The sequence below is a fragment of the Ustilago hordei genome (assembly GCF_900519145.1).
Source record: "Ustilago hordei strain Uho2 genome assembly, contig: UHO2_contig_02, whole genome shotgun sequence".
NCBI classification, from domain to species: Eukaryota; Fungi; Basidiomycota; class Ustilaginomycetes; order Ustilaginales; family Ustilaginaceae; genus Ustilago; species Ustilago hordei.
The window spans coordinates 445,505-473,113 of record NW_024545252.1 but is presented as its reverse complement, the minus strand read 5'-3'; the positions used below and the strand labels follow the sequence as shown (position 1 = coordinate 473,113).

Genomic DNA, 27,609 nt, shown 5'->3' with positions numbered 1-27,609 from the left:
CGCCAGCATCAAAAGTCCCCGTCGTCCAGAGCGTCTGTGTTATTTTGGCGAAGACCCTTCAGCTACTTGATGTTGGGACGCAGCTCATCATGACAACGGCGGAGGCGAACGGGTGCAGCGCCAGCCTTGCGCCATCCGCTCAACTGTTTCCAGGAGAGTCAGAAGCTGGTCCCAGCAGTCGACCCGACAGTGGCCGCCACCACTGTCCGTACGATGAATGCACCAAGAGCTACATCAAAGCATCTAAGCTGGCTCAACATGTTCGAAGTCACACAGGCGAACGACCTTTCGAGTGCAATCACCCAGGATGCGATGCCAGCTACATGCGAAATGAGCATCTCAAGGCGCACCAGCGCCGTCATCAGGATCCTTCCGAAAAGCCTTTTGCATGTCAGGAAGATGGATGCAATCTCAAGTTCTGGACCTCAAGTCAGCTCAAGAATCATGTCCAGGCTTGCCACGCTGACCATCTATCCTCCATCACAGGCACAAGCACACAGGACTACCCATGCACCGAGCCTGATTGTGACTTAAGCTTCTATAAGCGTAAGCAGCTGCGTCAACATCTACGAGATCAACATGGCGGCCTTACTGTACCCGATCAAAGTATCGATCCGATTGGCTCGCACCCAGAACATCCGGAGCTATCTGCCGCGGAGCTCCCCTTTGCCTGCCAGCATCCTGGCTGCGGAAAGCGCTTTCCCACCAACTCGAAACGCAAGACGCATTATCGGACGCACGAGGACGGCAGATACACCTGCTCTATGCATCATGAATCACCACAAGAAGCCGCAAGTCCGGCTCAAGCACCCTACATCTACACATTCTCAACCTGGTCTGCATTACAGTTACATATGAAGGAAGCACATCCGCCAATTTGTCCATGGCCGGACTGCAGCAAGCAATTTCAGCGTCAGGACAACCTTAGGACGCATTATCGAAGGCACGAGCAGCGCAAGCTACGACTAGAGATTGAAGCAAAGGTGCTAGAAGGTAGTCTCGAGAACGAGCTCAACCATCTACGAGCTGAGTCGTCAGACGATAGCTATGCGTCCTCGTCTGATGAGGAGGAAGAATCCACATCTCCCGAAAGGCATGGAGACAAGTCAGTTTCGAAGGCCGGAGGCGCAAACGGCATCAATTTACATGCCGATGGACTCACGCCATCGGCACATCCATCAGACGAACTGCAGCTCTCGTCAACACGGCAGACAAGCCCAAGCACGACACCAACACAATCTTCTTCCCTCACCGAAGAACAACTCGTGCACAAAGCTGCAAAACTGCATACTACTCGACCACGCAGGGGCGGTGTATTTCGGGATCTAAGCTCTCCTGCTCTCAGCGTGGTCACCTCGCTGTCAGGCAGAACAGGCTCGGCCCTTCACGGGAGTGTCGCAACATCAGTGACCAGCGGTCGAGACTCGTGCAATGCTTTCGCGTGTACATGGAATGGATGCAGTAAAGTTTTCACTCGCAAATCGACCTTGTCCATCCACGTTAGGACCGCCCATCTCGGCGAAAGGCCCTTCGAATGCTCTGACTGCGGTCGTCGATTCGCGCACAAGCATCTTGTCTCGCGTCATCGTCGAGTCTGTACAGGTATCCGTTCCTCGCCTGAGCAGACACCGAACGCTGGGAGCAGATTGCGATTTTCAACCTCTACCAACCATTCTCCGGGTAACGAAAGCTTCGTCGGCTCTTCCAAAAGCGAGAACGATGCCGATGACGGGACGGACTCAGATGCGTCTGCACAAGCGGCACTCAACGATGAATCTGACTCCAATGGGGTGACTGCCACTGCTCATGCTTGGCAACAGGCAACATCCACGCTGAAACCTCGATTGCTCGACCTGCTCACTGGTCAAGGCTATTCAGCTGCCCAGAACGCATCCTCGAAACGTAAGGTTCATGAAGAGGAAGGATCTTCTGTCAAGAAAAGGCGAACCACGCGAAACCGCATTTTTTCCTGTCCATGGACAAAGATTCGCAAAGAGCTTGATCAACAGCTGCCAGATCCTGCTCTGAGGCCATCTTCCGAAGAAGATGAGCCACAGAACCAAGAACATAATGATGAGGGAACCGCGTGTGAGCACCGCTTCAAGCGACTTTACGATCTTCGGCGCCATCTTCGAGCGCAACACGGTCTGGACCTGACTCCAGACGAGCTCTCGGCCATCACAAGGCACACAGCATGGACTGGTGTACAATAGCATTATCAGAAAAGTCGAGTGACGAATCTAACCACATCAAATATGCGGGCAATTGGTCTTGTAATGATTGCCCCGTTCGTCGAGCCTGCAGCAGCTATTCGTCTGACAAGTAGAAGACGTTTTGTATTGAGTTAGCGATCTGATCGTGCAACTTCGAATCGATGCTTGTGAAGCGCAGTTCGACTTCTTTCCAGATCTCACTGACGCTTTGGCGGGTGAAGCCGAGCGATTCGAAGAGCTGGATGGACGGAGTGTTGCTCAATGAGATCTTGCATGTGAGCCAGTCTAAGGGTATCGGAAGAGTGCAGTGAATTACATCGTTAGACTTTGCTAGTTCCGCCGCGTTGCTCTGTCCAGTATCTGATGATGCTTGAGCGACTGGTGTAGGTCGTGTCGTGACGAATGCGAACATCATCTGTAGCGCCTCTCGAGCAATTCCTTGGCGTCGATAGCTGTGCTCTGCAGGGCATTCAGGCCAGAGGGATAGACAGGCTTCGATCAGATGAGGGACAAGAAAAAGCGAAGAGCTCCTCACGCTGAAGCAACTCACCTGCGATCATGATCTCGCATTCGGCATCGAAGGCATTACTTCTTTGTTTCGCTCCATTGCCTTGCGTCTTGTCCACCTCTTCATCCTCCTCGTCTTCGTGTCTCGCATTGAAGAAGATGTTCACGTCGCCAACCATCTTGCTTTTGGACACCAGATCTTGCGCTTTGCAGAACTCTATTGAAGAAGCTTCCCCTTTTGAGCTAGTTATTTCTGGCAGAGCCAAGATGATAAATGTGAGCTTGTCCTCGTCGACGGCCCAAGACTGTTGCATTTCGTACTCTTCCTCGAGCGAGAGCGGCTCGGAAGCTGTCTGCTCCTGGATCAATGGATCCTTCATCCATTCGTGATAGCGAGGCACATGCTGTTTGCGATATGGCACCAGCACTACCTTGCGACCCGCCAGGATGGTACTACGATTGGTCCTCATCGTCCTCTTGGCATTCAGGCAGCTCAACCAGGACGGTTGTGCCAAGTACGAGGCTACTTGCAAGGATAACAGGTTCTTCAGGGTCCAACGCCCAAAAAGTTGCTTGCAGCGTGACCTTCCAATCGCACGAGACAGCACTGAGAGGGCCCGATGCAAATTGGCGTCATTCTGCCAAGTGGAGGCACGATGGGTTTTTTTTTTTAATTTATTTCCCTCTCCTGGTCCTCGTGCCCGTGCGCTTTCTGTAGATGTTGTAGCTGTTTTTAGAAGCATCGGCCTTTCTCGAGTTGGAAAGAGCATCAGGGACGAGTGCCACTTTGTCTGGTACCCCAAAGACAAACCAACCAGGGCTTAAATTAGATCCTCTCTCGGAAAGGTCGCCGATGCAGAAGCCCTCGCTGATTTAGGCGACACATACGTCAGTGCACAAGGCTGCCGGAATGACTCTCGCTCTTTTGTTCTTTAACAAGTGTGAGGGCTCATCGCACAAAGCTGAGTCCGCTTGCATCTTCTTCGTCTCGCCTCTCAGGATCATCGGAGAACCTGACACCTTGTTCCTCCATCCGCCGCCCGAACACACTTACCTTCCCACGACCACCACCTACTCATAAGGAGCAAAGCCATCTTTCCACTTGCCTTTTCGAGTTGAGTAGCACATCTATACCCACCTCCTCTCTTTCAACACCCACCGTATCTGTCAAATATGGCTTTCCGACAGCGAGTCCTGCCACTCCTCGGTGCTTCGGCCGTCGGTGTCGGTATCGGCTACTATGTCTTTGATCCCTTGCTGCAGCAGTATGCAAAGGATACCAACGGCACCTTCCAAGCTGGTGCACCTGGCAGCAACACGCTTCCAGACTTGAAGCCTCATTCAGGTGCCACTACCGAGCTTCATGAGCGTCCGCCTCTTGGCTCTTCTGCTGCTCGAGGCGTCTCTGGTATCGCTGCGCGTCCAGGCACTGATCTCAAGCACAACGACCCTAACGCCCTCCCCGGTAGCGTACCTTACGGAACTGTCTCCAAAGAGTTGGAGCAGCTTCGCCGCAACGCTCACGACAAGGTCGACCAAGCCGAACAGAGGCTCGAGGATGCCAAGAACAACGTTGAGAACAAGTATTACGACGCAAAGAATGAGGTCAAGAGCTCCTGGCGCTCGGCTAAAGGCAGCGCTGAAGGTGCTTATGACAGCGCAGCTCAGAGTGCTGAGAACGCCAAGCAAGATGTAAAGTCTAGCTGGTTTTCTGCGAAGAACACGGCCGAGCAGAAGGCTAACGAGGCCGAGGCTCAGGCTAAGAAGGGCTGGTCCACTGCCAAAGACAAGGCAGAGGAAGCTGGCGAGCAGGCAAAGTCTGGTTGGTTCTCCGCCAAGAACACCGCCCAGGAGAAGGCCGACGAGGCTGCCAATCAAGCCAAGCAAGGCTGGTTCGCCTCCAAGGACAAGGCTGAAGACATCAAAGAACAGACCAAATCCAGTTTCTTCTCGACGAAATCAGCCGCTGAGCGCAAGGCTGATGAGGCGGCCCAGTCTGCCAAGCAGGGATGGTCCAGTGCCAAGGACAAGGCAGCTGAGGCCGGCGAACAAGCCAAGTCAAGTTTCTTCTCTACTAAATCGGCTGCCGAGCAGAAAGCCGATGAGGCTGCTCACCAGGCTAAGTCCAGCTGGTTCTCCACCAAGTCCGCAGCTGAGCAGAAGGCTGACGAAGCTGCTACTTCCGCCAAGTCGGGCTGGTTCTCTGCTAAGGACACCGCTGATGATGCTGCCAACCGCGCCAAGTCTGGCTTCTTATCCACAAAAACGGCCGCTGAACAGAAGGCTGATGAGGCAGCTGACTCCGCCAAGTCAGGCTGGTTCACCGCTAAGGATAAGGCTCAGGAAGCTAAGGACCAGGCCAAGAGCTCCTGGTTCTCAGGCAAGTCTGCTGCCGAGGACAAGTACGATCAGGCCAAGGATGAGGCTCAGAAGGGCTGGTTCAACCTCAAGAGCAAGGCCGAAGATGCTGCTGATGACGTTGGCAGCCAAGCTAAGAGCCACAGCGACCAGGTCGAGCACAACGCTCAGCAAAAGATCCTTGCTGCTCAGTACAACGCTGAGGTGCGTGCTGGCGAGGCTCGTGGCCACTTCCAGGACAGCGGCGTCAAAGCAGACTACAAGGACCTCAAGCAGACCGGCAAGGAGTGGAAGTCAGAGCTTAATGCCAAGGCTCGTGATGCCCACAACCAGGCCGAGAGCGAGTACAGGGCACTCCGTGACCAGTCGCAGCAGGGTTACAAGAACCTCAAAGACGAGGCTAACTCGAGCTTCTACAACCTCAAGGACAAGGCTGACAGCGGATATGAGAGCCTCAGAGACAAGACAGCTGAGGGTCTCGACTATGCCGGCGACAAGCTGCACAGTGGCGCACGAAAGGTCGAGGGCAACCAGAAGCCTGAGTCAACTGGTTTGTGGAACTGGATCTTTGGCAACGGACGGGCTACCGAGAAGGTTGCTTCGAACCTCGAGTAACGGATTTCCTGTACGAAACCGATTGACGACGTCTGTTCTTTACGGCACCTCATGTAGATACCTGCGACTCAAAGCAAAGCAATGATTTTTAACAATGTACGACTTCTCTGACGAACATGTGAATTGGTCTAACCAGTCTGGCTGCGAGGGTGTCTGTAATGTCAAGGTTGAGATTCGTCCAGGTCTGTTAAGCCTTGACATAGATGCGGAGAGTGCTTCACGTTCTTCCGAATGACATCACCTTGCTTTGCCTTTGCTGCTGCCGAATTATACACCTCTGCGCTGCATGCACCGTCATGGTTGTTCAAGAGGGTGAGGCGGGGTGAGTTCAAGCTTCCTCACTCGTGGCAGTGCCTGCCTAATCCTGGATCGAGATATTGAATTCTGTTGAGGGATCAGGCGATGTCAATGAGAACGACTAAGTTGATTATTCAAAGTAAAAGTAAATACAAGAAATAGAGCGAACTTATATAGCCAACTGGCCTAGCAAATGTGTGTACGAGCAAAGACTCTGTGTTTAGCAAGTACGAAAGAAGACAAGTGAAAACTGTCATGTAAGGACTGAAGGGGGGACTGAGAACGAAGAAAGATTGTCGATCGAAGCGTGGGAAATGTGAGGGTAAGGGAATACGGTAGTCGGAGGCATGGGAAGGTTACATCGAGAGCATGGAAAAATCGAGACCGTGGGAGTGTGAAATTCGAGAAGAAAAGGAGCGTGGGAAATTCGAGAGAAAGAGTTGAAGATGCGTCGGCATCTCAAGTAAGATGCACATGTTACGGCCGAGACATTGAGACACGGGAGGCTCACGTAAGCGAGAAGTACAATGAGGTACGTAATTGTTGTCATGGTGACAGCACAGTGGCACCCGGTATCATAGCAACACAGGAGTACAAATGAAGAGACACATCCTGCCTCGAATAGGACCAGAGCAGTGAATGGAGTATATATATGTGTTTGTCATTCAGTCTCACATCATGAAAACTAAGCATTACATAGAACATACGGCTGTGGTAAAGGGAGTCTGATCGTGACCCCGATAATGCCGTATATTAATTGTTATCTTCATCTGATTAAGAGTCTGAAGAAGCTATCACCGAGCTAACCGAAACTCGCCGACAACCATGGTAGAAGACACCGAAACGAGGACCAAAGGAGGCAGAAAAGGCAAGAACACCCAGGTTCGGGTCGATAATAATGCCACGAGCGAGAACGAGCCGGAGGCCATCAATGATGAAGCCGACGAAGACACCGATTCCGACTCCGACTTTGATGATGGTGACAAGCGATATAACTTTCGCACCCTAGCAAAGCTCCTCGAACCCGTGCCAAAGCTCACGTCACGAAACTATCATAGCTGGAGCGCCCACGTGAAATCTTTCCTCCGATCCGTGCCTCATGCGATGAAACATCTCGAGGGAACGTACGACAAGAAACACCCAAAATGGAGCCGCTCCCTCGACGATGCTTTAATCAACGCCCTGCGTGGAACAATCGACACTACCGGAGAACACAATGTAAATTACCTCGTTCTAGATGTAATCAAGGAGTACCTTACTTTCAACCAAGTGTGGAGAAAGATCGAAAACGGTCTCACGAATGAAGCCACCAAGACGTCTCACAGACTTGCGCTTATCTCGCAACTCAACGATACAAAGATGTTTAACTCGGACGCCAGAAAGCTAATTCAAGAGATCCGGTCCATACAAACCGAAAGCAGCCTCCTCGGCAAACCATTCGCCGATGATACATTGTTCTCGGCTCTGCAGAAATGCACGATCCGGCATCTGGTGTACAAGGAGACGGTTGCCACCGTCCATCAAATCGATTTCAACGCCCTTGCCACCGCACTAAGCATCCGGCAGACCGCTGTCGAGAGCGTCCCCGCACAAAGGATCGACCCTCGACAAGCCAGTGCTAGAACCGCCAGCAACGACGATCAAAACGAACGGGCCGGAGAGACCGAAGCCGAAGCCGACAACAGCCACGCGAGCTCGAGGAACGCAAGCAAGTCACGCCGAATCCGATGCTGGGTCTGCAAGCGACCGGGACATGGTATCAGTCAATGCGACGCCTTGGTTACCATTCCCAAGGACTCCCCCCTCGCTGAACCTAAATAGGAAGCGTGGTGCTCCCTCACCCTCCCAATGAAATGGCAGGACCCCTCGAACACAAAAGAAACAGCTTATTGGATCTTGGACTCGGGGGCGAGTTACCATATGGTGAACGACTACAGCATGCTCATCCACCCGAGAACTTGCCGAAAGCGGATAATTACCGCCGGAAGCGAGGTCTTGGAAGCGGCAGCTATAGGAGATGCAAGCATATCAACAGATTACGGGGAAATCTCTCTGCAAAATGTATTGTATGTAAAGCACCTTAATGTTAACCTTCTGTCAACAAATTCATTAACGGATGAAGGAGCACGAGTGATATTGGACACAACCGGCGGCCAAATTTTTCTAACAAACGGCATGACACTTAAGATTGCAAAGAATCGCGAGCGAGGACTTCTGGAGTTCCGAGGCGACACATGGCAAGAAAGCGCGATGGCCACATCAGCACCATTGTTTGAAGGTGTTGATGAGGAGTTCGAGCATATTGAGAATGAGCCGAAAGTTTCAAAACAACAACTATGGCATGAGCGTCTCGGGCACCCAGGAAGAGATAAAGCTAAGGCGATCACAACCAAGTTAAAGGATAAGCATACCATGAAATTGGATCCAAACACCGCTCTGACGTGTGAGCAGTGCGTACGATCCAAGAGCACAAGCGCTCGGATGGGGAAAGGTAGCGGCGAAAGAGCCGTAGGGCCCCTGGATCTTATCCACGTCGATCTAATAATAGACTCGTCCCACGTGACGGAGTACACATGCACGTTGGTGCTGGTCGACGATCATAGCAAGTATGTGTATGCACAGCCATTGACACGAAAGAGTCATGCCTTTATGCAACTCAAAAGGATTGTTTCGTTCCTGGAGACACAGACGGATCGGAAGCTAAAAGCGATCCGATCCGATCAAGGAACGGAATGGAAAAGCAATGATGCATTAGAATGGTCGTTAGAAAAGGGCATAGAGTGGCAAACCACCGTAGGGTACAACAGCAAACAAAATGGACGGGTAGAAAGAATGAACAGGACCCTTGGAGAGAAGATGAGAACGTTGCTAATGCAGAGGAGACTACCGAAGAAGTTCTGGCCATACACGATCAGAGCTGCGGCATTCAAAATAAACCTCACTCCGAGCGTTGATAATGAATTCCCTTATCAAGCGATGTTTGGCAAGTCGCCGGAACGAGCTTTAAAGCTCCTACGAGTGTTTGGTTGTCTGGCATGGGTAAACGTACCCAAAGTTAAACGGGACAACAAGAAACTGGACCAGCGAGCCGTCGCATCCATTTTCTTAGGGTACAGTCTAGAAAGGAAGGGCTGGCTCTTCTACAGCCCGGACTACAATCCGAACATCTTCTGGAGCAACTCAGCAAAATTCATGGAATCAAAGTGCTGGTCAGACAGAACAGAGTGGCGACCGGTTGACACAAAGGCACCCCCAATGATGATGACAGAGGAAAATTTCGAAGATCTAGGATACAATAAAGAAAATATATTCGACGAAACAGATGAAGAGCCATTACGAGAATGCATGGATATGGAGACAGATTCGGAAGAAAGATTAAGCGAAGGAACAGCGGAGGTGATGGAACAAGGACCAATCGCCGAAACTCAAATTGACAGCGAATTCTATGGACTCGTAGCGACGCGACCGGAATGGAGAAAGAACCTGGACCCAACCATACATGAAGCAATGAGTGGAAAGGACAGAAAACACTGGGAGGAGGCCATGCAAAAGGAGCTGGATGGATTGGAGGCGATGGGCACATGGGAGATAGTCGGCCTCCCAAAGGGTGCAAATACTGTCGACACACGTTGGGTACTCAAGATCAAAACCGATGCAAACCTCGTGCCGACAAAGTTCAAAGCCCGGCTCGTGGCACGAGGTTTCACTCAACGCGAGGGCATCGACTATACAGAGGTCTTCGCACCAGTAGCACCCATCCAATCCATTCGAGGGGTGATCGCTGTCGCAGCAGTACGAGATTGGGAAATGGATTCTATCGACGTAAAGCAAGCGTACCTGAACTCCACTATACACCATGATGTATACCTCAAGCCCCCAGTAGGAATCGAAATGCCACCCGGAAAAGTGTTGAAGGTAGTGAAAGGACTGTACGGTCTGAAACAATCGGGCCGAGAATGGAACATTGAGTTAGACTCACATCTCCGGACGATCGGATTCCATTGCATGCCGAGCGCACCATGCCTATACTCAAGAGGGACAGGCGACAAGATCACGATCATCACAGCATACGTGGACGACATGCTAATAACATCACCCAGTCGTGATGAAGTAGATCGCGCAAAGCGAGAGATCATGGACAAATGGGAGACGCAAGACAATGGAAGGGTCAAAGAATTTCTGGGTATCAAGATCACACGTGATAGAAGACGGAGGAGGATATCTCTGGGTCTAACGGCATACATCAAGGAAATGGTGAACAAATGGTTAGGAGGAGCAAACGAGAAATCTTGGGTACCCATGCTGAGTGTAGCGAACGTTGCCGGAGGCGAGTGATGTGAACCTCAGCGAGCAAAGAAGTATCAAGAATTGGTCGGCCAACTATTATGGGTCTCCAACACAGCCCGACCAGATATTGCCTTTGCCGTCGGCGTATTGGCGCGATATATGTCGATCCTGATCGACAGTGCATGGAAGGCAGCCATCCACGTGGTAAAGTACCTGAACCAAACGAACGAATATCAGTTGCACCTAGGAGGGGAGACAAACGAGCACTCGGATACACCGGTAACGACGTATACCGACGCAAACTGGGCATCCGACCCCACAAATGGACGAAGAAGCACCTCGGGGTCGATAACATATGTATATGGGTGTCCAGTGAGTTGGAAATCACACGTTCAGAAGTGTGTGGCATTGTCGGCAGTCGAAGCAGAGTTTGTCGCCGCTTCCGAAGCGGTACGAGAAACCTTATTCTTCTCATATTTGCTCCGGGATTTGGAGACCACGGACGTTCGGCCCGTACTATACACAGATAGCCAGGGGTGCATACAGGTGAGTAAAGATCCAGCCAAACATTGGAAGTTAAAGCACATCGACACACGGTATCATTTCGTTCGCGATCACGTACAAGAGGGCGATGTGGAAATCAAATATGTCGGAACGGCAAACAACGTTGCAGATGTCTTGACAAAACCCTTACAGGGTCTTAACACCTCACGATTGGCTAGGATGATAGGACTGGAGATCCCGCCGAAGGGGGGAGTTGAAGATGCGTCGGCATCTCAAGTAAGATGCACATGTTACGGCCGAGACATTGAGACACGGGAGGCTCACGTAAGCGAGAAGTACAATGAGGTACGTAATTGTTGTCATGGTGACAGCACAGTGGCACCCGGTATCATAGCAACACAGGAGTACAAATGAAGAGACACATCCTGCCTCGAATAGGACCAGAGCAGTGAATGGAGTATATATATGTGTTTGTCATTCAGTCTCACATCATGAAAACTAAGCATTACATAGAACATACGGCTGTGGTAAAGGGAGTCTGATCGTGACCCTGATAACGCCGTATATTAATTGTTATCTTCATCTGAAAGGGAGCACCGAGACTGCGGCTTAATCTCTGGCGTCAAAATTATGTGTTTGCAAGTAGCAAAAGCTTTGAAACATCCCCGGCTCGTCCGGGCAAAGTTCTCATTCACCAACTCAACTCATCACATCCACCCAAGTAATACCCAGCCTCTTCGCTTCCCAGGGTCCTTTGTAACAAAAGCAAAAAACATTGGTCCAGGAACATTGATGGGTCGGCAATTGAGGTTGATCAAAAGCCGCCCAGATCTCACCTTGTCTCTGAGTGCATGTGTGCGTCTATTGATGTGGCTTGATTCGAGGTATCAGTGAGCAGGACTTGGTGGCTGAGAAAGCTTGAATGCAGGTCTCGGACCAGGGTTTTTCTTTTTCTGTTTGTTTGTTATTTTGTTTGTTATTTTTATTTATTTATTTTATTTACTTTTTCAATTCCCGGGCTCCAGCGCCACAACATGAAAGTTTTTTTTATTGTGCCTGAGACTGAAGCACTCAGCGCCATCTTCACGATGTTCATATCAGAGTCTACGTTGCAGCGTCTGATGTCGACCTATCCGCCATGTTTTACATCAAAGGCCGACATGGCGGACAGCCACAGACTCGAAACTGTATTCATTGTTTCCACAAGAAATTGCGGACTTATGCTCGAGTCAGATTCATTGCTTCCTAATCATTTTGGAGGTGACGTTTGAAATGAATGAACAGAAAATGAGATTGAAGGGCGCCAGACCTCTCGGCTCTAAGTGACACTTCAGGCTGGCTTGCGGCGCCAGTTGTGGACTCCAGTTCGCGTGTCAGTTTTTTTAATTAGAAATCCCGAAGAGTTGGAATTGCTTCGGATAGCGAATTACTAAAATGAAATATTTTAGCGCGGGCTGACTCACACGGCCGTACGGAGGAGGATCAGTCGGACGATACAGAAAACGATACGGAAGTCCTGTTAGATTACGGATCAGCGAGGGCTATTGCGGACTTCGAAGCCTTCCCATCTCGCACATCCTTTCTCTCGCTGTCTGTCTGCCCTCCAGCCTTCACCTCCGAGCTCACCGCTCTCTCTTCAATACGACCTCCGCGCTGAATGCGAAACAGTCGCACAATCACCATATCAGGATCGCATGCATGTTCGCTCGGTCGTCCGTAGGTCCCTTGTCTCTGAAAATGACGTTTCTCGCAAAGGCTGAGCTGTGGATATTCCTGTCAACTCCATCAGCCGACGGAGTCACACGTCTGATGAGTCGAACCACTTGATCCTGATAGCATGATGATGTGCTCGTTGATGGTCGCGCGAGCGAACATCAAAATCACAACCGCAGCCGTTTCAACGTGCCAGCTCTCACTTGTCTGGGCAACATAAATGTCTTCGGACTCAGGAACAATTATCGTCGTCCAAGAATAGCTATTCTTTCCTCATCATAGAGCTGAAGGTTGACTGTCATCGTAGATTGTTCATGCGCAAAGTGTCTGCCATTGTGCATGACATGCTCTGACACCATCTATGTGATGAAGCATGACATGGGCTTGCTGATCATCAATATCGCTTGCAGACACGCTGACTGACGCGTTTATGAAATGATGGCAAACATCGACCTCAGCTTCCAACAGCTGTACAGCAAGGAGATGCGTTCGAGATGATGTCATCGCTAGGTGTATTGGACCTCTACATTGTGCCTTCTTGAACTTGCCACGATCATGCGGGCAGGCTGTCGCGACAACAAGTCACAGGTCCCATCGGACAGTCTGCTAACCGCCGTCAGAAGGCGGAGTCAAAGCGATGAAAGTTCAAATTGCCATAATTAGGGCGCCATAATGCTCAGTCATCACCGCTGTAGTTCGGTAGAAAGCTGAACGATGACAGAAGGCTATGATACGTTGCAAAGAGGACCGTCCTTTGACGATCTGCAAACCCAAAGCCTCTCCAGGAAGCAGCGTCGCTTATGAACAAATGAATCTCCCGATCTATAATCAGGACAAGCCCGATGGGTGACCGACGGAAATCGTCATCGTCCTGGCCCGCGAGGAAGTGGAGCACGCTCGACATGCCGTCCGTGCACAATCCACCTTTCACCGACTGCTGGATGAAGTGTAGACCGAATACCTCCCCACTCATGCTTCCTACCTCATCGCACCATCGACAGCAGCAGCCTGCAAAAGGTACGTAGCGCTCCTGAGTTCAGGATATACACGCCATCATTCCATCCAACGGCAAGCACAAGAAGAAAATTCTGAACCAACCACTTCTGCTAGTACGGCTATGTAGAACGGAGATAGCCGGTTCATTACTGAAAAGTTTCGCATCTGCTCACCTTGCTGCGTTACAGCATGTCAGCTCTCCCTGCTATCAACACAGGAAGTCTTACAACTCAATTTTTTAGACACACCTTCAAGACCTCTTCTTCTTCAACCTTCAGCAAAGCTCCATCGCGTACGGTGTCTCAGCTCACCCTAGGTGCACGAAACCTACGCTCTGCGTTTCCATTTTGCCCAACCGTCATCGTCAACACTTCTTCCCGCAGCCCCATTCAAGCTCGAGCCATGTCTTCCACGGGAGTTCCATCGCAGATGAAGGCCATCCTCGTCAAGGACGGCAAAGGTCCATCTTCGAGTCTCTACCTCGGCGAGGCGCCCGTTCCAGAGCTCGGCGATGACGAAGTTCTTGTCAAGATCAAAGCTTTCGGCCTGAATCGTATGGACATCATGCAACGTGAGGGCAACTACCCTCTCCCGCCTCACGCGCCTCAAATTATGGGTGTGGAGTTTTCTGGTCACATAATCGCCACTAAAGGTCTCAAAGACATTCAGTGGAAGGTCGGTCAAGAAGTCTTCGGTCTTGCTCTGGGAGGAGCTTATGCCGAATACATCAAGGTTCCTGCACGCATGATCCTGGAGAAGCCATCCGAACTGGACTGGGTGCAAGCAGCTGCTATCCCTGAAAACTACCTCACTGCATTCCAGGCCTTGAGGACCATCGCCAGCATGCAAAAGGGCGAAAATGTGCTCATTCACGCAGGCGCCTCTGGTGTGGGTTTGGCTGCGATCCAGCTCGCACGTGCATTCGGTGCAGGGAAGATCTTCATCACTGCAGGGTCCACGGAGAAGATTGACTTCTGTAAGCAGATTGGCGCGGATGAAGGCTTTAACTACAAAGCCGGCGACTGGTCAGAAGAGCTAGCCAAGCACACTGGTGCCAAAGGACCCGCCGGATCGGTTGACGTGATTGTTGACTTTATCGGCGCACCCTACTTTAATGGCAACTTGCAAAGCCTGAAACAAGACGGTCGAATGGTCATGCTGGCCTTCATGGGCGGAGCAAAGATCAAGGAAACCGTCATTGCACAGATCCTTTTCAAGCGACTAAGGATCGAGGGTTCGACACTGCGATCTCGCACCGTGGAATACCAGAGTGACTTGGTTCAAGGCTTTGTTCGGGAGAAGGGTCTCGAGCGTCTCATTTGGGGCGCAAGGAAAGATGGTGGAGAGGGAAGCAAGCTAGTCATCCACAAGGTTTATTCCTGGAAGGACATCAAGGAGGCTCACGATGAGATGGAAGCCAATAAGAACATCGGCAAGATCATTGTCACTGTTGATGGCGCTTGACTAGCCGAGCAGCGAGATGGCAAAGCTTCGATCCCTCCTTCGGGACTGTAAACTCTGGCATTTGCCATCTAGCAGGTGCAGAACCACGAAACACGATCACTCGGACGGGAGTAATTGTTCTACTCTAAGCCTGTGTTGTATTGTACATACTGTACTTGCTATGATCGTCCACACGCCCTGCCTGGATTGTCCGAAGTCTACTGAGCAGGGATCACCTTCTCGAGGAAGGCAGCGAGGTCGCGAATCTGTGTTCAAAGGGAAAGTTTTTTTGAGCGAAAAATATTAGTCAAAGCATCGGCTTCGATGCGCGTGCCCGCAACTTACCTCTTCAGGACATGCCGAGTGAGGCATGCGAGGGTATGTGTGGAATCCGACGTCCTTCTCAGCCAATCCCAACTCATTCTTCAGGAAAGCCACTGTCCTTTGACCATACTCGTACTTGACAACGGGATCGGCATCACCGTGCGCCTGGAAGACCTTCAAGTTCTTCGAGGTGGGCGTTCGGAGCGTGGCAATCTTCGCACGCAGAGGCAACCATGTCGAAAGAGCAGCAACACCAGCAACGGCATTGGGGTTGGTGAGACCGGTAAGGAGCGAAATGGCGCCACCTTGGCTGAAGCCACCAACGACGATGCGCTCACTTGGAATCTGCTGGCCATCCAAGCCTTGTGCGGTACCATCGTTCTCTGCCTTTATCAGCTTCTTGATCTCATCAGTGGACTTGAGGAGGCCGGCTTCATCTTCGGCTCCAGAGAGATCGTCAAGTGCCAAGACTGTAGGTAGAATAAGAAGTGTGAACGGTTGTCAGCGAAATCGTACTCTCAGAACGAGTTTCACGCACTATGGTGTCAGGATCGCGAAGGAAAAAAGTGCGGGCTGGAAGCTTCACCACGCACAAGAGTATGAAGACCTACTATCGAACCACGAAGGCATTGGCATGCCCATATTGAGCGAAACTGGCTGAATGGGAGCATTTGGCAACACAAATCGGACGTGCGACAACGAAGGGCGTTGCGAGAGCATCTGTGCCACATCGGACCAGCCAGCGCTGGAATCACCAAGACCATGGAGGAAGAAGAGCGTGGCGGTGGGCTTGACGCCCGAGCGTGGGTTGATGATAAGCGTTTTGAGCACTGACATGTTGCTAAAATGAAGGCGGTGAGGTCGCGTGGCTGTGAAAAGGACGGCAGCAATGAGACACGCTAGAGCAGCGCTAATGTAGATGAGGAACCGGATTGTGAAGGTGATGAGCTCGAGCCAAGATGAGAGTTGTTGATATAGGATTATGGAGATGGCGGGATCAGTGAGGTTGAAAAGAAGTGAGAATTGAGGCAGGAAATGCAAACCAAAAGAGCCGCGGTCTGTGCGCGCCGTTCACTGCACTGCTTCGTCCTTGGCCGTCGACACGCGTTCACAACTCCATCATCTCGCCCAACCGGAAGAAGCTTCCCACCAACATGCCCCGACTCAGCCCCGAGACGCACGTTCGGGGGAGTTGTCTACGTATGAAGCAAACGCACCGGATGTCTCACCAAGACCGTGAGACTTTGCACCTGAGCCGCGATGAAGCTGGTGAAGGTCCATTTCGCCACTTTTAACCTCGCCCACAAAACAAAAGCATCAGCATGCCACTTCAGAGAAACTTCATATCCCACATTCACTCAATCTCCGTAGGAGCTAGTGGGCCTCGGTGGTCGCCGATATGAGATCGATGCGGCTCTCGCCTGCTGTTGTCTGGCAATGGCAACAACAGCTGTCAGGGGGTGACATCGCCAGCCCCACAGAGTGGTCTTGCATCTGAACATCGGAGCCGTCCCACTCAAAGAGCCTCTTCGTCCCACAGCATTCGAGAAGATCTCAGCGGACGATGTCAGGTATAAGAAGGGGGCCCCAGCCCACCCCTACCATATCATCTTCAGCAGAACTAGCTTCCCTAACATCTTTCTTTCGCTCCGATCCCTTTGCTCTCCTTGCTACCTTTATTTCAATCAGGATGCTCTTCAACAGCAAGCCCCTCACTTTGGCCCTGGTGGCCATGGTCACTCTCTCTATCGCGGTTTCGGCTGCCCTCGACCCTATCGAGAAGTACCTCGCTCAAGGCGGTCCCTCTTTCCAACCATCGAAGGAAGCTTCTGGTAAGCTGGCTACCCCCGTCAAGTTGAGCAAGACCACTGCCCCTCCTCAGGCCATCCGCAAGCTCGTTGGTGATGATATACGCACCAACGTCGCTCGTAAAGCCTCGCCCTTCGAAGACTCCAAGATCGCCGTGCCAGCGGGAGAACTCAATGCTGGCAACAAAGCTCACTGCTACCTTGGTCACACGACTGCCAATATCAGGCGTATCCGCTACAAGATGTCAGTTCAGATCGACAGGGATGAGAGTGGTGCTGTTACCGTTGCTGAGGCTGACAGCGTCAAGGGTGCCGTGATCAAGGCCACCTCGGGTCTGTACTCGAACAAGAACCCAGATCAAGGCTCTTGTGCCAAGACTCTGGCTCGTCATGGCGAGGTCTGTGCGAACCGACCTTACATCGTGCCGGCGGCGCTTCTTCCCCATGCTTCGACCAGCTCTGCTGCTGGTGCTGCTAAGCCCGATACCGATGCCAATAAGCTCAACCCTGGTCAGCAGCAGTTGTTGCACGCTGGACCTTATGTACAAAAGCGATCTGCTGCCGGCGTTCAGCCTCTCGGTGATTGGAGCAAGGTCGACGAAAGCGCCAACATCGTCTTCAAGCGCGATACCAATGGCGTGCCTCCTTCTGCCCCTAGATACAACATCGACACAACCGCTTCCGGCGCTCACTCCCAGACCACTGGCCCAGCCGGAACGGTCTGCATTGACACAGTAAAGCGCGACAAGCAAGTCACCAAAGTCATCCCCACCAAAGCGAAGCCCGCCTCTCATCAGCCCGGCACTTCTCTCCAATTCGAGCTCGTCCGTAGCGATGACAAAAAGGGTGTATGGAACCAGATCATCTACGACACCCACGGCAACCCCATCGACGTCACTCACCTCGAGATTTCCTCCGTCATGTCTTTCTGGCGTGCCGAGTACTACTGTGCCGAATGCAAGCCTGGTCACAAGAAGCACACCGTGTACTACGAGGATGTCGAGATCGAAGTCGATGAGGTTGACGAGCACGCTAGCACTCCTGAGGTGCAGTGCGAGGGTATTGCCAAGTCGACCAACGTCCACAAGCGAGAAAAGAGCAGATACCAGGACAAGAACAAGTCTGGTGTTGAGTACAAGGGCGCCGTTTACTCGATTGACCGTGTGGCTCTGGGAAGCTTTGACAAGAACGGCAAGGGTGGCGGATCGTACTCCGGAGATGCTCGGATCACACCCATTTCGAGTGAGATTCCCGCGAAGAAGGATGGCAAGACTATTCTTGATTCTGCTGAGTCCAAGAAACAGACTAGCGCTGTTCCTGGGTCGAAGGACAAGAAGCCTGACACTGTCCTCAAGCGCGAGGTGTTCACTGAGGAGGAGGATAATCTCATCTTCTAGACGCACCGTTCAGGAGTCTCTGTTTCTAGGTCATTGTATTACGATTGCTTTTACCTGTTCTGCTGCGGTCGAATTCTATTTCATTGATCCAACCCTAGAGCTTGAGTATCAGGTTCCAGAATGTCTCTGTGTGCAATAGATCGTCATGAGCGCCCTGTGAAAGCAAGATGGTCGGGAGCGTGGTTGTTGGTAAGCCTTGCTTTCGCAGTCGGACGCATGCTTGATGCTCTGTACTTACTTTGAGAGTCGTCAAATCGGCATGCAGTCGATCAGCATTTCTGATCCGAATCTTGCCATACACTGAAGAGATAGGCTTCTTTTCGCCATTAACCGTTGTGAAGCTTGCGGCGCCGTCTTGAGGGATCTCCACTGTCACACTTTCCAAGGATGGCTTGATTGTAAGTTGCTCATCGAGGTGCAGCAGAGCATCGATGCTCTGCTTGAATGATAGCAGTTCGTCATCTCTCGAGTGCCATACATGCAGATTCTTGCCTTTCAATGCTAGAGGCCAGGTCTCGGAAGAAACAACGTCGTAGTGGCTAGGCCCAGGCTGGGGCAAGAATGCTTGTGCGACAAATCCTTGGTAGTGTGGATACTCTTGAAGTAGCCCACTGACCGAGTAGATGCCATCCTGTAGTTATAGTCAGATTGAAAGGAAGGCGGACATGGTCAGTAATGCTTCTATCTGGCACTAGGTCGTGGAAAGGTCGCACCTACAACAAGAACGAGAGTCTGAATACATCCCCTATTTGGCACTGGCATTGGCTTTGGATACTCCGCATCACCTTTCCTCGTCTCTCCATCGATAATCGCTGCTAGAGCCAGCCATGCTCCGATCGAGTGCCCAACTACAATCCAGTTCTTCTGTGGCACTTCCTTGCGACTCTGAAGGAACCAGAGTGCTGCATTGGCGTCAGTTGCGTGAACCGGGTGGATGTGCTTTGGCAAGCCTGTAGCATCGTCCTTGACAGACAGTCGATAGTCAATGACAGCTACAACTTTGCCACGAGAGCAGAGGTGGTTTGCAAGATCAGCGTGGTCTTTTCTTGATCCTGTGCGCCAGGCTCCTCCATGAATGAAGATGATCAAGCTCGATGCTGGTTGAGATGGCAGGTATAGGTCGAGTTGCTGTTCGGGGTCGGTGCTGCCAGCAACGTAGCTCAGCGTCAATGTGGTTGGCATAGCTGCGATCCTTCACTAGTGTATGGACCAATGGCCATTGCTGTCTGTTGTTGAACGGACGAAACGGGTTAGAAAGCAGAGAAGTGATGATCTGCACGCGAGACTAAACTAAATAGGTTGTTCAGGGTCTTAACTTCGGCTATTCGCGTGTTACATGCGCAGGCTATATGCACGTTGTAACGGGGTAACAAAGTGGATTGCGGGAAGGAGGATCTAGAGGGAGGCTAGTTTAAGTACTAGCTTCCGTACAAAGCAACGATAGGAATTCGGACTCTCTTGTGCGGCATGTATTCGCACGAGAAAGTGCCCAGGCGTGAGATCGCGTCTATCCGAGCTCGCGTATCTGACTCAAGCTCAATTCACACCTGGTGCAACGGTCCACTGTGGTCGGTCAAGCTAAACGTGACTTCAAATGACTGCATTGCTCCAACGAAAACGATACTAGCTACATAAGTGAAAGTAATGGTTCCATTAAGCATACAAAACGGACCTGAAAGCAGACAGACCCTGGTTATACCCATGCTCAAACTCCCAAATCATCTTGCTACCCTGGCCCTTGGCCTGAGCATGTGCCGCCGTCCTTGTCTTCTGCCACTGACCGATGAAACCGATCTCATTCGACTCGTCAGCCTTCATGAACTCGATTGAGTCGTTCCAGGCCAAGCTGAAGCCCTGTGCAAAGCGCCAGTGCTCGTATGGTCCACCATTCTGCTTGTCCCAGTAGCGGGCATGGCCAGCAAGTGCGCCATCCTGTGCACCTTGTCGAGCACCTTGGAGCTCATGGATGGGCTTACGACGTCCACGGTGTGGGTCAAGATGTTGAGGCAGGACTCCACGCTCAACAGCAGAGTAGAAGCTCCAGCCGGTGTCGGGTCCACCCTCTTTCTTGAGAGTCCAGAAGAAGTAGCCTGCGCAGAACTTGTCGTAGCTTTGCCACTGGTTGTGTGCGTACTCGGCTTTAGCTGGTTGCTGTTGGTCCTCGTTGCCGAGATGATGGAGAGAGGAAGGGTTGAGAGCAGCACTCCATTCCCCGATGATGAGCGAGCCACCACATCGATGAGACATGTCTTGGAGCCAGGCGGCAGTCTCACCACATCCATCTTTGTTGGAAGGATGGGGCGATGTGCCTGGGTGAAGCTTATGTGCATGGTCCTCGCATCGGGTCCTATGGTCCTGTGGAGTGAAGCATCGGTACAGATGGTAGTCACACACCAAGAAGTTGTCACTAGCTGCACGCTGACCGACGTAGCCAGTGTAGTGATTGGTGTCCCATGCATCTCCAAGGTAGAGTGGGAGAGCGGCGGCTTCTGGCGAGACAGAGCGGATCTGACCGATTGCCTCATCGTAGAAGCCTTGCAATCTGCCGGAGTTCTTGGGCTCGTTGATGAGCTCGAGACCAACGACGTTCTCGAAGCATGAATACTCTGCAGCCATGGCTTTCAGGATCTCGATGGTCTTCTGCTGATCATCGCGCGAGTTCCACAATGCTGCCTTTCGGCCAGCCACACCGCAATGACCATCGGCGTTCTGGCCGCCTGGAGCACCGTGAAGGTCGACGAGCACACCGACATTGCGGCCAGCAGCCGACTCGATGGCGCGCTGAATGCGAGAATAAGCTCCCTGATACACCTGAGCGTAGTTTTCGAAGTGGGTGCCTTGCATAAGTGCTCGGACTTGCTCATTAGGGTGACCTGCTAGGAAATGGAAATAGCCGATAGGGATACGAATGGTGTTAATACCGTGATCAACCATCCACTGGAGATCACCATCGTTGATAAAATTATCCCAATGATTCTCGAGCATGGCCTTGGCCTCGTTGGGCTCCATACCGGCGACAACGTCGAGCTCACTACCCTTTGGCTCTTTGGCCTTCTGGAAGAGCGAGGGAGTGAGCCATCCTTCGAGCGAGAACCAGGAACCGAGGTTGACACCACGCTGCTTCCGATTAAGATAGATGTCACGCCGAGAGGGTGGGGCGTCGACCGATGTCGGCGGTGGTGCTTGTGAGTTGGCCTGAAGAGGAGCACCGCCAGCAGCATCACCTCTGCGTTCCAAGTCGGCAAATTTGTCTTGAACCCTCTCGATGAATTTTTTCATTTTGCAGCTGTTACTGTCTTTATCGTAATGGGACAGTCGATGATCGTGTGTTCTGATCGACTTTGTCGTGGTCGAAAGACAACATGATCATAGCAATGAAAGTTCAATACTGACCAACTCTTTGCGGCGAAGAAGAGCATGCCGTTCCGTTTGCCATATCTTCTTTGATGCAGTGTCAAGCCTCCACATTGCGCCTTTGCGTCTCACAGCCACGCATGAGGCGGTGGAATGACGCACGGACGGTCCGAATCCAGGAAGCTTTTTTTTTTTTCTTTTTTTTTTTTCTCTTTTCTTTTTTCTTCTTCTTCTTGTTGCCGGCAAATCCAGAAATTCATCCCAAGAACAAAAAAAGATCGGGATGAGATGACGACCCGATCCGACGACTCTCCCGATGAAGACTCAAACAAGGAACGATCGTGACGGAGGGAAGGTTTGCTTCTGGTTGTGGCTGTAAGGGAGTTTCCGAACTGCGAACGCGGATGTCTCCAGTAGAGTCAAGATGGACTGCGCTGGAGAATTGCAGGCGAAGACACCCTGGCAGGAGAGATTGCGAAGGAATACTGCAATCATTGAGTAGCATAGCCATGTCACATGGCCTTTTGGAAGAATTTGATTGGGTTCACATGACTTCCCCCACACAATTTTGTTCTTTTTGTTTTCTGTATTGTCGGCTACGATAATTTACAGCACAGTGCGGCGAAAGGAGGAAGTTAATCCAAAGAAGAAGGAGGACTGTGTGTCAAAAGCTCTCTGGTGCGTGTGTGTGTGTGTGTGTGTGGCGATGATTTGCCGAGGCTAAATTTGGTTCTGTGGTACAGAGTAGCGAGACTCATCATCGCCCAGGTTGACGTTGACTTTTTGATTTCGATATAGCCTTTCTTTCTCCTGAATTTTCTAGGCTAGGAGACCGCGATACGGCAGAAAAAGCCCAGACTCTGGCTCTTGGCTCAGTGATGTTATTTTCAGGGCAGACAGGCGCTTTCCCCCTTTCTCTCTCTCTTGTAGCGTGCCTGCAGATTGCCCAACTTTCTTTCCGGCCCAGAGACTCTGATTTCGCTCAGTCTCAATTGGTCGTCACGACATCGGCTTCGCCCTGAATCCTCATCCCGCGCCCCCCCCCCCTCCTCCTCATCAACTTGATCCACGAATCTCTTCCTTTCACACCATCATCGCCACTGCATCGACTGCTTAACGCTTGCAACGACGATGGCTATCAGCTTACCATAGCTCCAACGCCAAAATTTCACGCTCGCAGAGCTCGGACCGCTTTTAACCCGATAACTTTCACTCCTGCTCCACTCGCTTCAGTATTCTTATCAAGAATCATCAGAACAGCCAGCATTGTTCCGCTCTCGAAGCCTCAACCAGCTCGGAAACTACAAAGCTGACATCCTGAATGAGCCCGTGCCTCGTGCATCGCGCGTCCCTATCTTCCGCTTTCTATCGGCATCGCTGCATTCAAACGCAGATCCAAACCTAATCTGCATTCGAGTACGGCCGCGTTCGCAGCAGCCGTGTTTCATCTCTGATCGCCCAACATGCATCCACCACCGAGCTCCATGGCTCACAACTCGACCACTCTTTACCAAACTATCACCAACACCCTTGGCAGAACCAACACCCGCTCCAACTCTTCCTCTTCTACCGCATCTAACATGAGCCAGTCTTCTCAGCGCTCTCCGCCTCCCAGCACCCACAAGCGAACATCGTCGCAGTCCAAGGCCTCTAGTGCCCTTAACACCACTTCTGCCCTGCCTCGCAATCTCGTCTTTGACTATGTCCGACCGGAAGAGGTGCGCGCTGCACACGCTCTCGAGGTCGAGGGTTTTCCGCCTGAGGATGCGGCGAGCTACGAGAGGCTGCTTTCGCGCCAGACACAGGCTCCGCATCTTTTTTTGGGTGCCTTTGTCCCGCTGCCTCCTCCAAAGGTTGCTGGTCCGCTCTCGGTCACGAGCCAGCCAAGAAGGAGAATTGTGGGTTACGTATGCGCTACTGCTGCTCCAGCACTCACCCTGCGGTCCATGTCGACCCACGACACATCAGAGGACGCACACATGGTCTGCATTCACTCTGTCCTCGTAGCTCCCGAGCTGCAGAAGAAGGGTCTGGCCACAAGAATGCTCGAGAACTACATTGCTCGCATTCGCAAGGCCGAAGAAGGCAAGGGTCCTGAAGGTGTCAAGGGCAAACGAGGATACGAGACATTGGCATTGTTGGCACATGAAGAGCTTACCGGTCTCTACAGGAAGGTCGGCTTCCGCACTCAGTGCGTCAGTCACATCCAGTATGGCAGTGGCCAATGGCTCGAGATGAGGCGCAGTGTCTACCCTTCGCCCAGCAGCGGGCCAGGTAGTCGCATTGGATCTGCACTCACACGCACTACCTCGGCAACTTCGTCTGGTAGCGACGACGCAACCGCCGGTCTCAGAATGACTTCTGGCAGCACACCTGCCACTGACGCCGCACTACAGCAGCTTACAGCACAGGAAAGCACCACTCCCACCGTCCAGACACCAGCAGCAAGCGGAGAGAGCAAGACTCCCACCGCGTCAGAATCCAAGGCAGTCACAACCCCCAAGGGACCCTCGCCACCAGGTATGCCATCGCAAGCATCCATCATGGCTGCTCTCGCAGCCCAGTCCAAGCCAGGCAAGAATCCCGGTCAAACATACACTTCCATCCTTGGCCAAGCTGTCGCAGCCAAGACACCCGCCGAAGATGCTGGCATGGCTCTCGAAGCGCGTCTGGTGGATCGCAAGACCGGAACCAACCTCGCCAAACTCTACTGTCCACAGGAGAACTGTCGTTGCTGCATCCTCGCAAAGAACGCCGGCGAGTGGACGCGCAAGGAGAGTGGACCGCTGTCGAACCCTGCTTTAGAGCTGCCCAACTCTCCGGCGCCGCCTCAAGGACCAGCGTTCCCGCTGCATGCTGCTAGTCCAGCGATCAACAACAGACTCCTAACGACAGTGAAGGGCTTTTGGATGGTCGCTGGGCCACTGCAGTTTGACAATGTTGGCTTCTCAAGGGATATGAAGTGGATCGTTCCTCTTCCTAATGATTCTAAGTCACCCACATCGGAGAACGCTCCCAGCGGTTCGGGAGGCAATTCGATAAGCAACAGTGTCGAGCTCAACAGTCAGCAAAAGACCAAAGCGCAAGAGAAGGAGGCCAAAGACCGCCTCAAGAAGGAAGAAAAGGAACGTCAACGAGAAGAGAAAGTGCGAAAGAAGAAGGAGAAGCGAGACCGTAAGCGTGGTGGTGCTGGTAGCGGATCAGATTCGTCTGATGAAGACGTCAATTCTTTGCTCTCGCATTTAAGTCTTGGTCTGACGCCGGGAGAGGAGTTGACTGTCAAGTACCTTTTGTGCCCGGATTGCGAGTGCGGACCGTTGGGCTTCACGATTCTGCCCAAGGAGATGCAGGGTGGTAGATTGGCAGCGGAAGTGGGAGATCAGGTGGAGAGAATGAAGGGCGGCACACAGGGAACGAAGGGTGCTGCGCCCAAGAGGCCGCCTCAGATGTTCTACTTGGCTGCTGACAGAGTCAGATACCTTTTCGAGCGATCGTGAACATCTTACACACGCTCTTCGCTTCAGTTCGCTTATAAGTTGTATCCTTATTATATCACAAACACACAATATCCAGCATCGGTCAATTCATTGAAGCGATGTGATTGCGTTGCATGCTACCCTGACATGAAGCGAAGCATCTATGAGCTCTTGGGAGCAGGATGAGTCTTCCTCCAGTGGTTGGCTATCTCCTCCCTCGTCGCAACCCAAACACCACCACCGCCTTGCTCCAACAACTCCTTGTTCCTCTTCTGCACATGATCCACAAACCTCTGCAATCCCTGGAACCTGCCCGGCCTACCGACAACTCTGCAGTGCAATCCAATGCTCATCATTTTCGGCACTGAGTTTGGGTTATCTTTTGGCAAGTGTGTCTCAGCGACCAATGTCTCGAATGCATCGATGAGGTACGTAGCGAAGGACTCGGAGTTGAAGAAGCCCGGAGTGATTGCAAATCGCATATCGTTGTTGTCCAACGTGTAGGGTACTACGAGCAGATGCTCGCCCGGTGTGCCATCAGGGGCAGGAACCCAGTAGGGAAGATCTTCATCGTAGGCATCCGAGTCGTATAGCTCGTTGTGCAGACCAAGTTCTTTGTACGTCTGGTAGACGAGTCGACGCGTGTTGATAGATTGTCGGCCGGTGTACCATCCCCTCGGCTCCCTTGAGCGGGAGGAAGCGTTCCTGATTGCACGGATTGCAGCTTGGATCTGAGCTCTCTCTTCCTCCTGTGACATCAGAGAGTGGTCGAACCATCGATAAGAGTGACTGGCGACTTCGCAGCCTGCTTCTTCCATCGCTTTGACTACTGCAGGGTTCTGTTCGACTGCTCGACCAACGGACCAGCTTGTGAAACGAAGGTTGTTCCGTGTGAAGAGGTCCAAGATGCGCCAGAACCCACGGTGTGAGCCGAATTCGTATGCCGACTCGACACTCAAGTTGCGGATGTTGCCTGGAGGCTTGGATCCGTTAGCAGCACCGTATTCGGTCAGGTACTGCTCTGCGTACTGATCGCCGTTGAGAGTAAGGTTCTCACCGCCTTCTTCGTAGTTGAGTACAAAAGAGACTGCGATTCGTGCATTGTTGGGCCACTGTGGATGAGGAGGATTCGGCCCGTATCCGACCATCTCTCGCGGGTCATGTGGATTGAAGTCATTGATGTTGAAATTGGCTGGCAATGGCTCTGCGTTTCTGTCCACTTGCTGGGACTCGTTCGGGTAGCCGGCGAACTTAGGCAAATCGTCAGTGACAGTAGCTATCCTACCAGGTCCATAGAACATGTGCGCTGTAGCAGGGAAAGCTTCCGTTCCTGGAATGCCGGTCTTGTCGTCCTCAGGACGAGCGAGCGTGCTGGGCGAGATCGACCATTGCTGCTTGGCGTCATTCCATGAGCCCATTGGATTACCACACTCAGAGCAGCGCAGTCTGAACTTGCGACCGGGTACAGACTCGTACAGCTGCGCAGTGGTGACAGAGCTACCCATCACGTGCTGCACTCGCGCATCGACTTGCTTCTGGGTCGACGGAGAGGAGGCAGGGGATGACCATGTGATAGCCTCTTTCTTCCAATGAGTGGTCCAGATGTAGGGTGCACCATTGATTCGTTGGCAGCGAGTGCAGTGACAGTAGGCTGAGAGGCGCAGGTTGGCGGGAGTAGCATCGAGCTGGTACTCGAGCGCGCCGCAGTTGCAGTGTCCTCGAAGGGTCGGCATGGTTTGAGGATATCGTTCTGAGATGATGGAGGAAGAAGGACAAGAAACATGGTGAGGGCACTGTGCACACGACACATGCATGTTCGGGTTGCAAGCACACTTTCGTTGCCGCATTTCAAGATTACAGCGCCAGTCCTTTCACAGATGTTCTCGACATCCTGGCTTTTGATCAGTCCTCAAGCTCGAGCCTGAGTCAAGAGCGTAGTGCAAAACGTATCACTGAGTAACAAGTGTTGTCACGATCCGTAAGAGTTCAATGGAGGATCTTCTTGCTGTACGTTTGACTCGGTTATTTGCGTCCGCCAGTTGGTGGATTTCGGACAAGACCGAAACCACATCCGATCAACCAATCAACGCGTTGCTTGAGATAAGGCCATCCCCGCACAGACAATTATGCTGCTAGCATCGCTCCTACTGACCTTGATGTATGCTGATGATATACCACCCGGCGGTAGTCTTCTGCCGCATTACTAGCAGGCTCAGCTGGTTTGGTCAACCTGGGACACTGAAAAGGTAATTGCGCTTGCGTTAAGACGGCGATGTCGGAATTTCATGATCGAGGTGAAAGAGGTGAATCGATTTAT

General features: G+C 52.0%; 11 protein-coding genes across 11 annotated transcripts; 6 read left to right on the top strand and 5 right to left on the bottom strand.

The window, feature by feature from the left end:
* Positions 1–89: 89 nt before the first annotated feature.
* UHO2_00943 (uncharacterized protein) lies at positions 90–2,213 on the top strand (the record flags this gene model as incomplete). Its single annotated transcript, XM_041553411.1, has 1 exon — positions 90–2,213. One exon carries the CDS (start codon positions 90–92, stop codon positions 2,211–2,213), a length of 2,124 nt encoding a protein of 707 aa, XP_041409345.1.
* A 94-nt stretch (positions 2,214–2,307) lies between these two features.
* UHO2_00942 (uncharacterized protein) lies at positions 2,308–3,190 on the bottom strand (the record flags this gene model as incomplete). Its single annotated transcript, XM_041553410.1, has 3 exons — positions 2,308–2,451; positions 2,530–2,672; positions 2,764–3,190. 3 exons carry the CDS (start codon positions 3,188–3,190, stop codon positions 2,308–2,310), a joined length of 714 nt encoding a protein of 237 aa, XP_041409344.1.
* Positions 3,191–3,893: 703 nt separating this feature from the next.
* On the top strand, positions 3,894–5,693 carry UHO2_00941 (uncharacterized protein; the record flags this gene model as incomplete). Its single annotated transcript, XM_041553409.1, has 1 exon — positions 3,894–5,693. The coding sequence occupies one exon, from the start codon at positions 3,894–3,896 to the stop codon at positions 5,691–5,693; it is 1,800 nt and encodes a 599-aa protein (XP_041409343.1).
* A 1,122-nt stretch (positions 5,694–6,815) lies between these two features.
* On the top strand, positions 6,816–7,811 carry UHO2_00940 (uncharacterized protein; the record flags this gene model as incomplete). Its single annotated transcript, XM_041553408.1, has 1 exon — positions 6,816–7,811. The coding sequence occupies one exon, from the start codon at positions 6,816–6,818 to the stop codon at positions 7,809–7,811; it is 996 nt and encodes a 331-aa protein (XP_041409342.1).
* A 5,868-nt stretch (positions 7,812–13,679) lies between these two features.
* UHO2_00939 (uncharacterized protein) lies at positions 13,680–14,954 on the top strand (the record flags this gene model as incomplete). The annotated part of the gene is made up of 1 exon (XM_041553407.1): positions 13,680–14,954. The coding sequence occupies one exon, from the start codon at positions 13,680–13,682 to the stop codon at positions 14,952–14,954; it is 1,275 nt and encodes a 424-aa protein (XP_041409341.1).
* A 197-nt stretch (positions 14,955–15,151) lies between these two features.
* Positions 15,152–16,094, bottom strand: UHO2_00938 (uncharacterized protein; the record flags this gene model as incomplete). Its single annotated transcript, XM_041553406.1, has 3 exons — positions 15,152–15,199; positions 15,279–15,727; positions 15,869–16,094. 3 exons carry the CDS (start codon positions 16,092–16,094, stop codon positions 15,152–15,154), a joined length of 723 nt encoding a protein of 240 aa, XP_041409340.1.
* An 853-nt stretch (positions 16,095–16,947) lies between these two features.
* Positions 16,948–18,462, top strand: UHO2_00937 (uncharacterized protein; the record flags this gene model as incomplete). Its single annotated transcript, XM_041553405.1, has 1 exon — positions 16,948–18,462. The coding sequence occupies one exon, from the start codon at positions 16,948–16,950 to the stop codon at positions 18,460–18,462; it is 1,515 nt and encodes a 504-aa protein (XP_041409339.1).
* A 94-nt stretch (positions 18,463–18,556) lies between these two features.
* Positions 18,557–19,644, bottom strand: UHO2_00936 (uncharacterized protein; the record flags this gene model as incomplete). The annotated part of the gene is made up of 3 exons (XM_041553404.1): positions 18,557–18,616; positions 18,701–19,093; positions 19,180–19,644. 3 exons carry the CDS (start codon positions 19,642–19,644, stop codon positions 18,557–18,559), a joined length of 918 nt encoding a protein of 305 aa, XP_041409338.1.
* A 471-nt stretch (positions 19,645–20,115) lies between these two features.
* On the bottom strand, positions 20,116–21,741 carry UHO2_00935 (uncharacterized protein; the record flags this gene model as incomplete). The annotated part of the gene is made up of 1 exon (XM_041553403.1): positions 20,116–21,741. The coding sequence occupies one exon, from the start codon at positions 21,739–21,741 to the stop codon at positions 20,116–20,118; it is 1,626 nt and encodes a 541-aa protein (XP_041409337.1).
* A 1,538-nt stretch (positions 21,742–23,279) lies between these two features.
* On the top strand, positions 23,280–25,313 carry UHO2_00934 (uncharacterized protein; the record flags this gene model as incomplete). The annotated part of the gene is made up of 1 exon (XM_041553402.1): positions 23,280–25,313. One exon carries the CDS (start codon positions 23,280–23,282, stop codon positions 25,311–25,313), a length of 2,034 nt encoding a protein of 677 aa, XP_041409336.1.
* A 140-nt stretch (positions 25,314–25,453) lies between these two features.
* UHO2_00933 (uncharacterized protein) lies at positions 25,454–27,025 on the bottom strand (the record flags this gene model as incomplete). Its single annotated transcript, XM_041553401.1, has 1 exon — positions 25,454–27,025. One exon carries the CDS (start codon positions 27,023–27,025, stop codon positions 25,454–25,456), a length of 1,572 nt encoding a protein of 523 aa, XP_041409335.1.
* Positions 27,026–27,609: the final 584 nt, after the last annotated feature.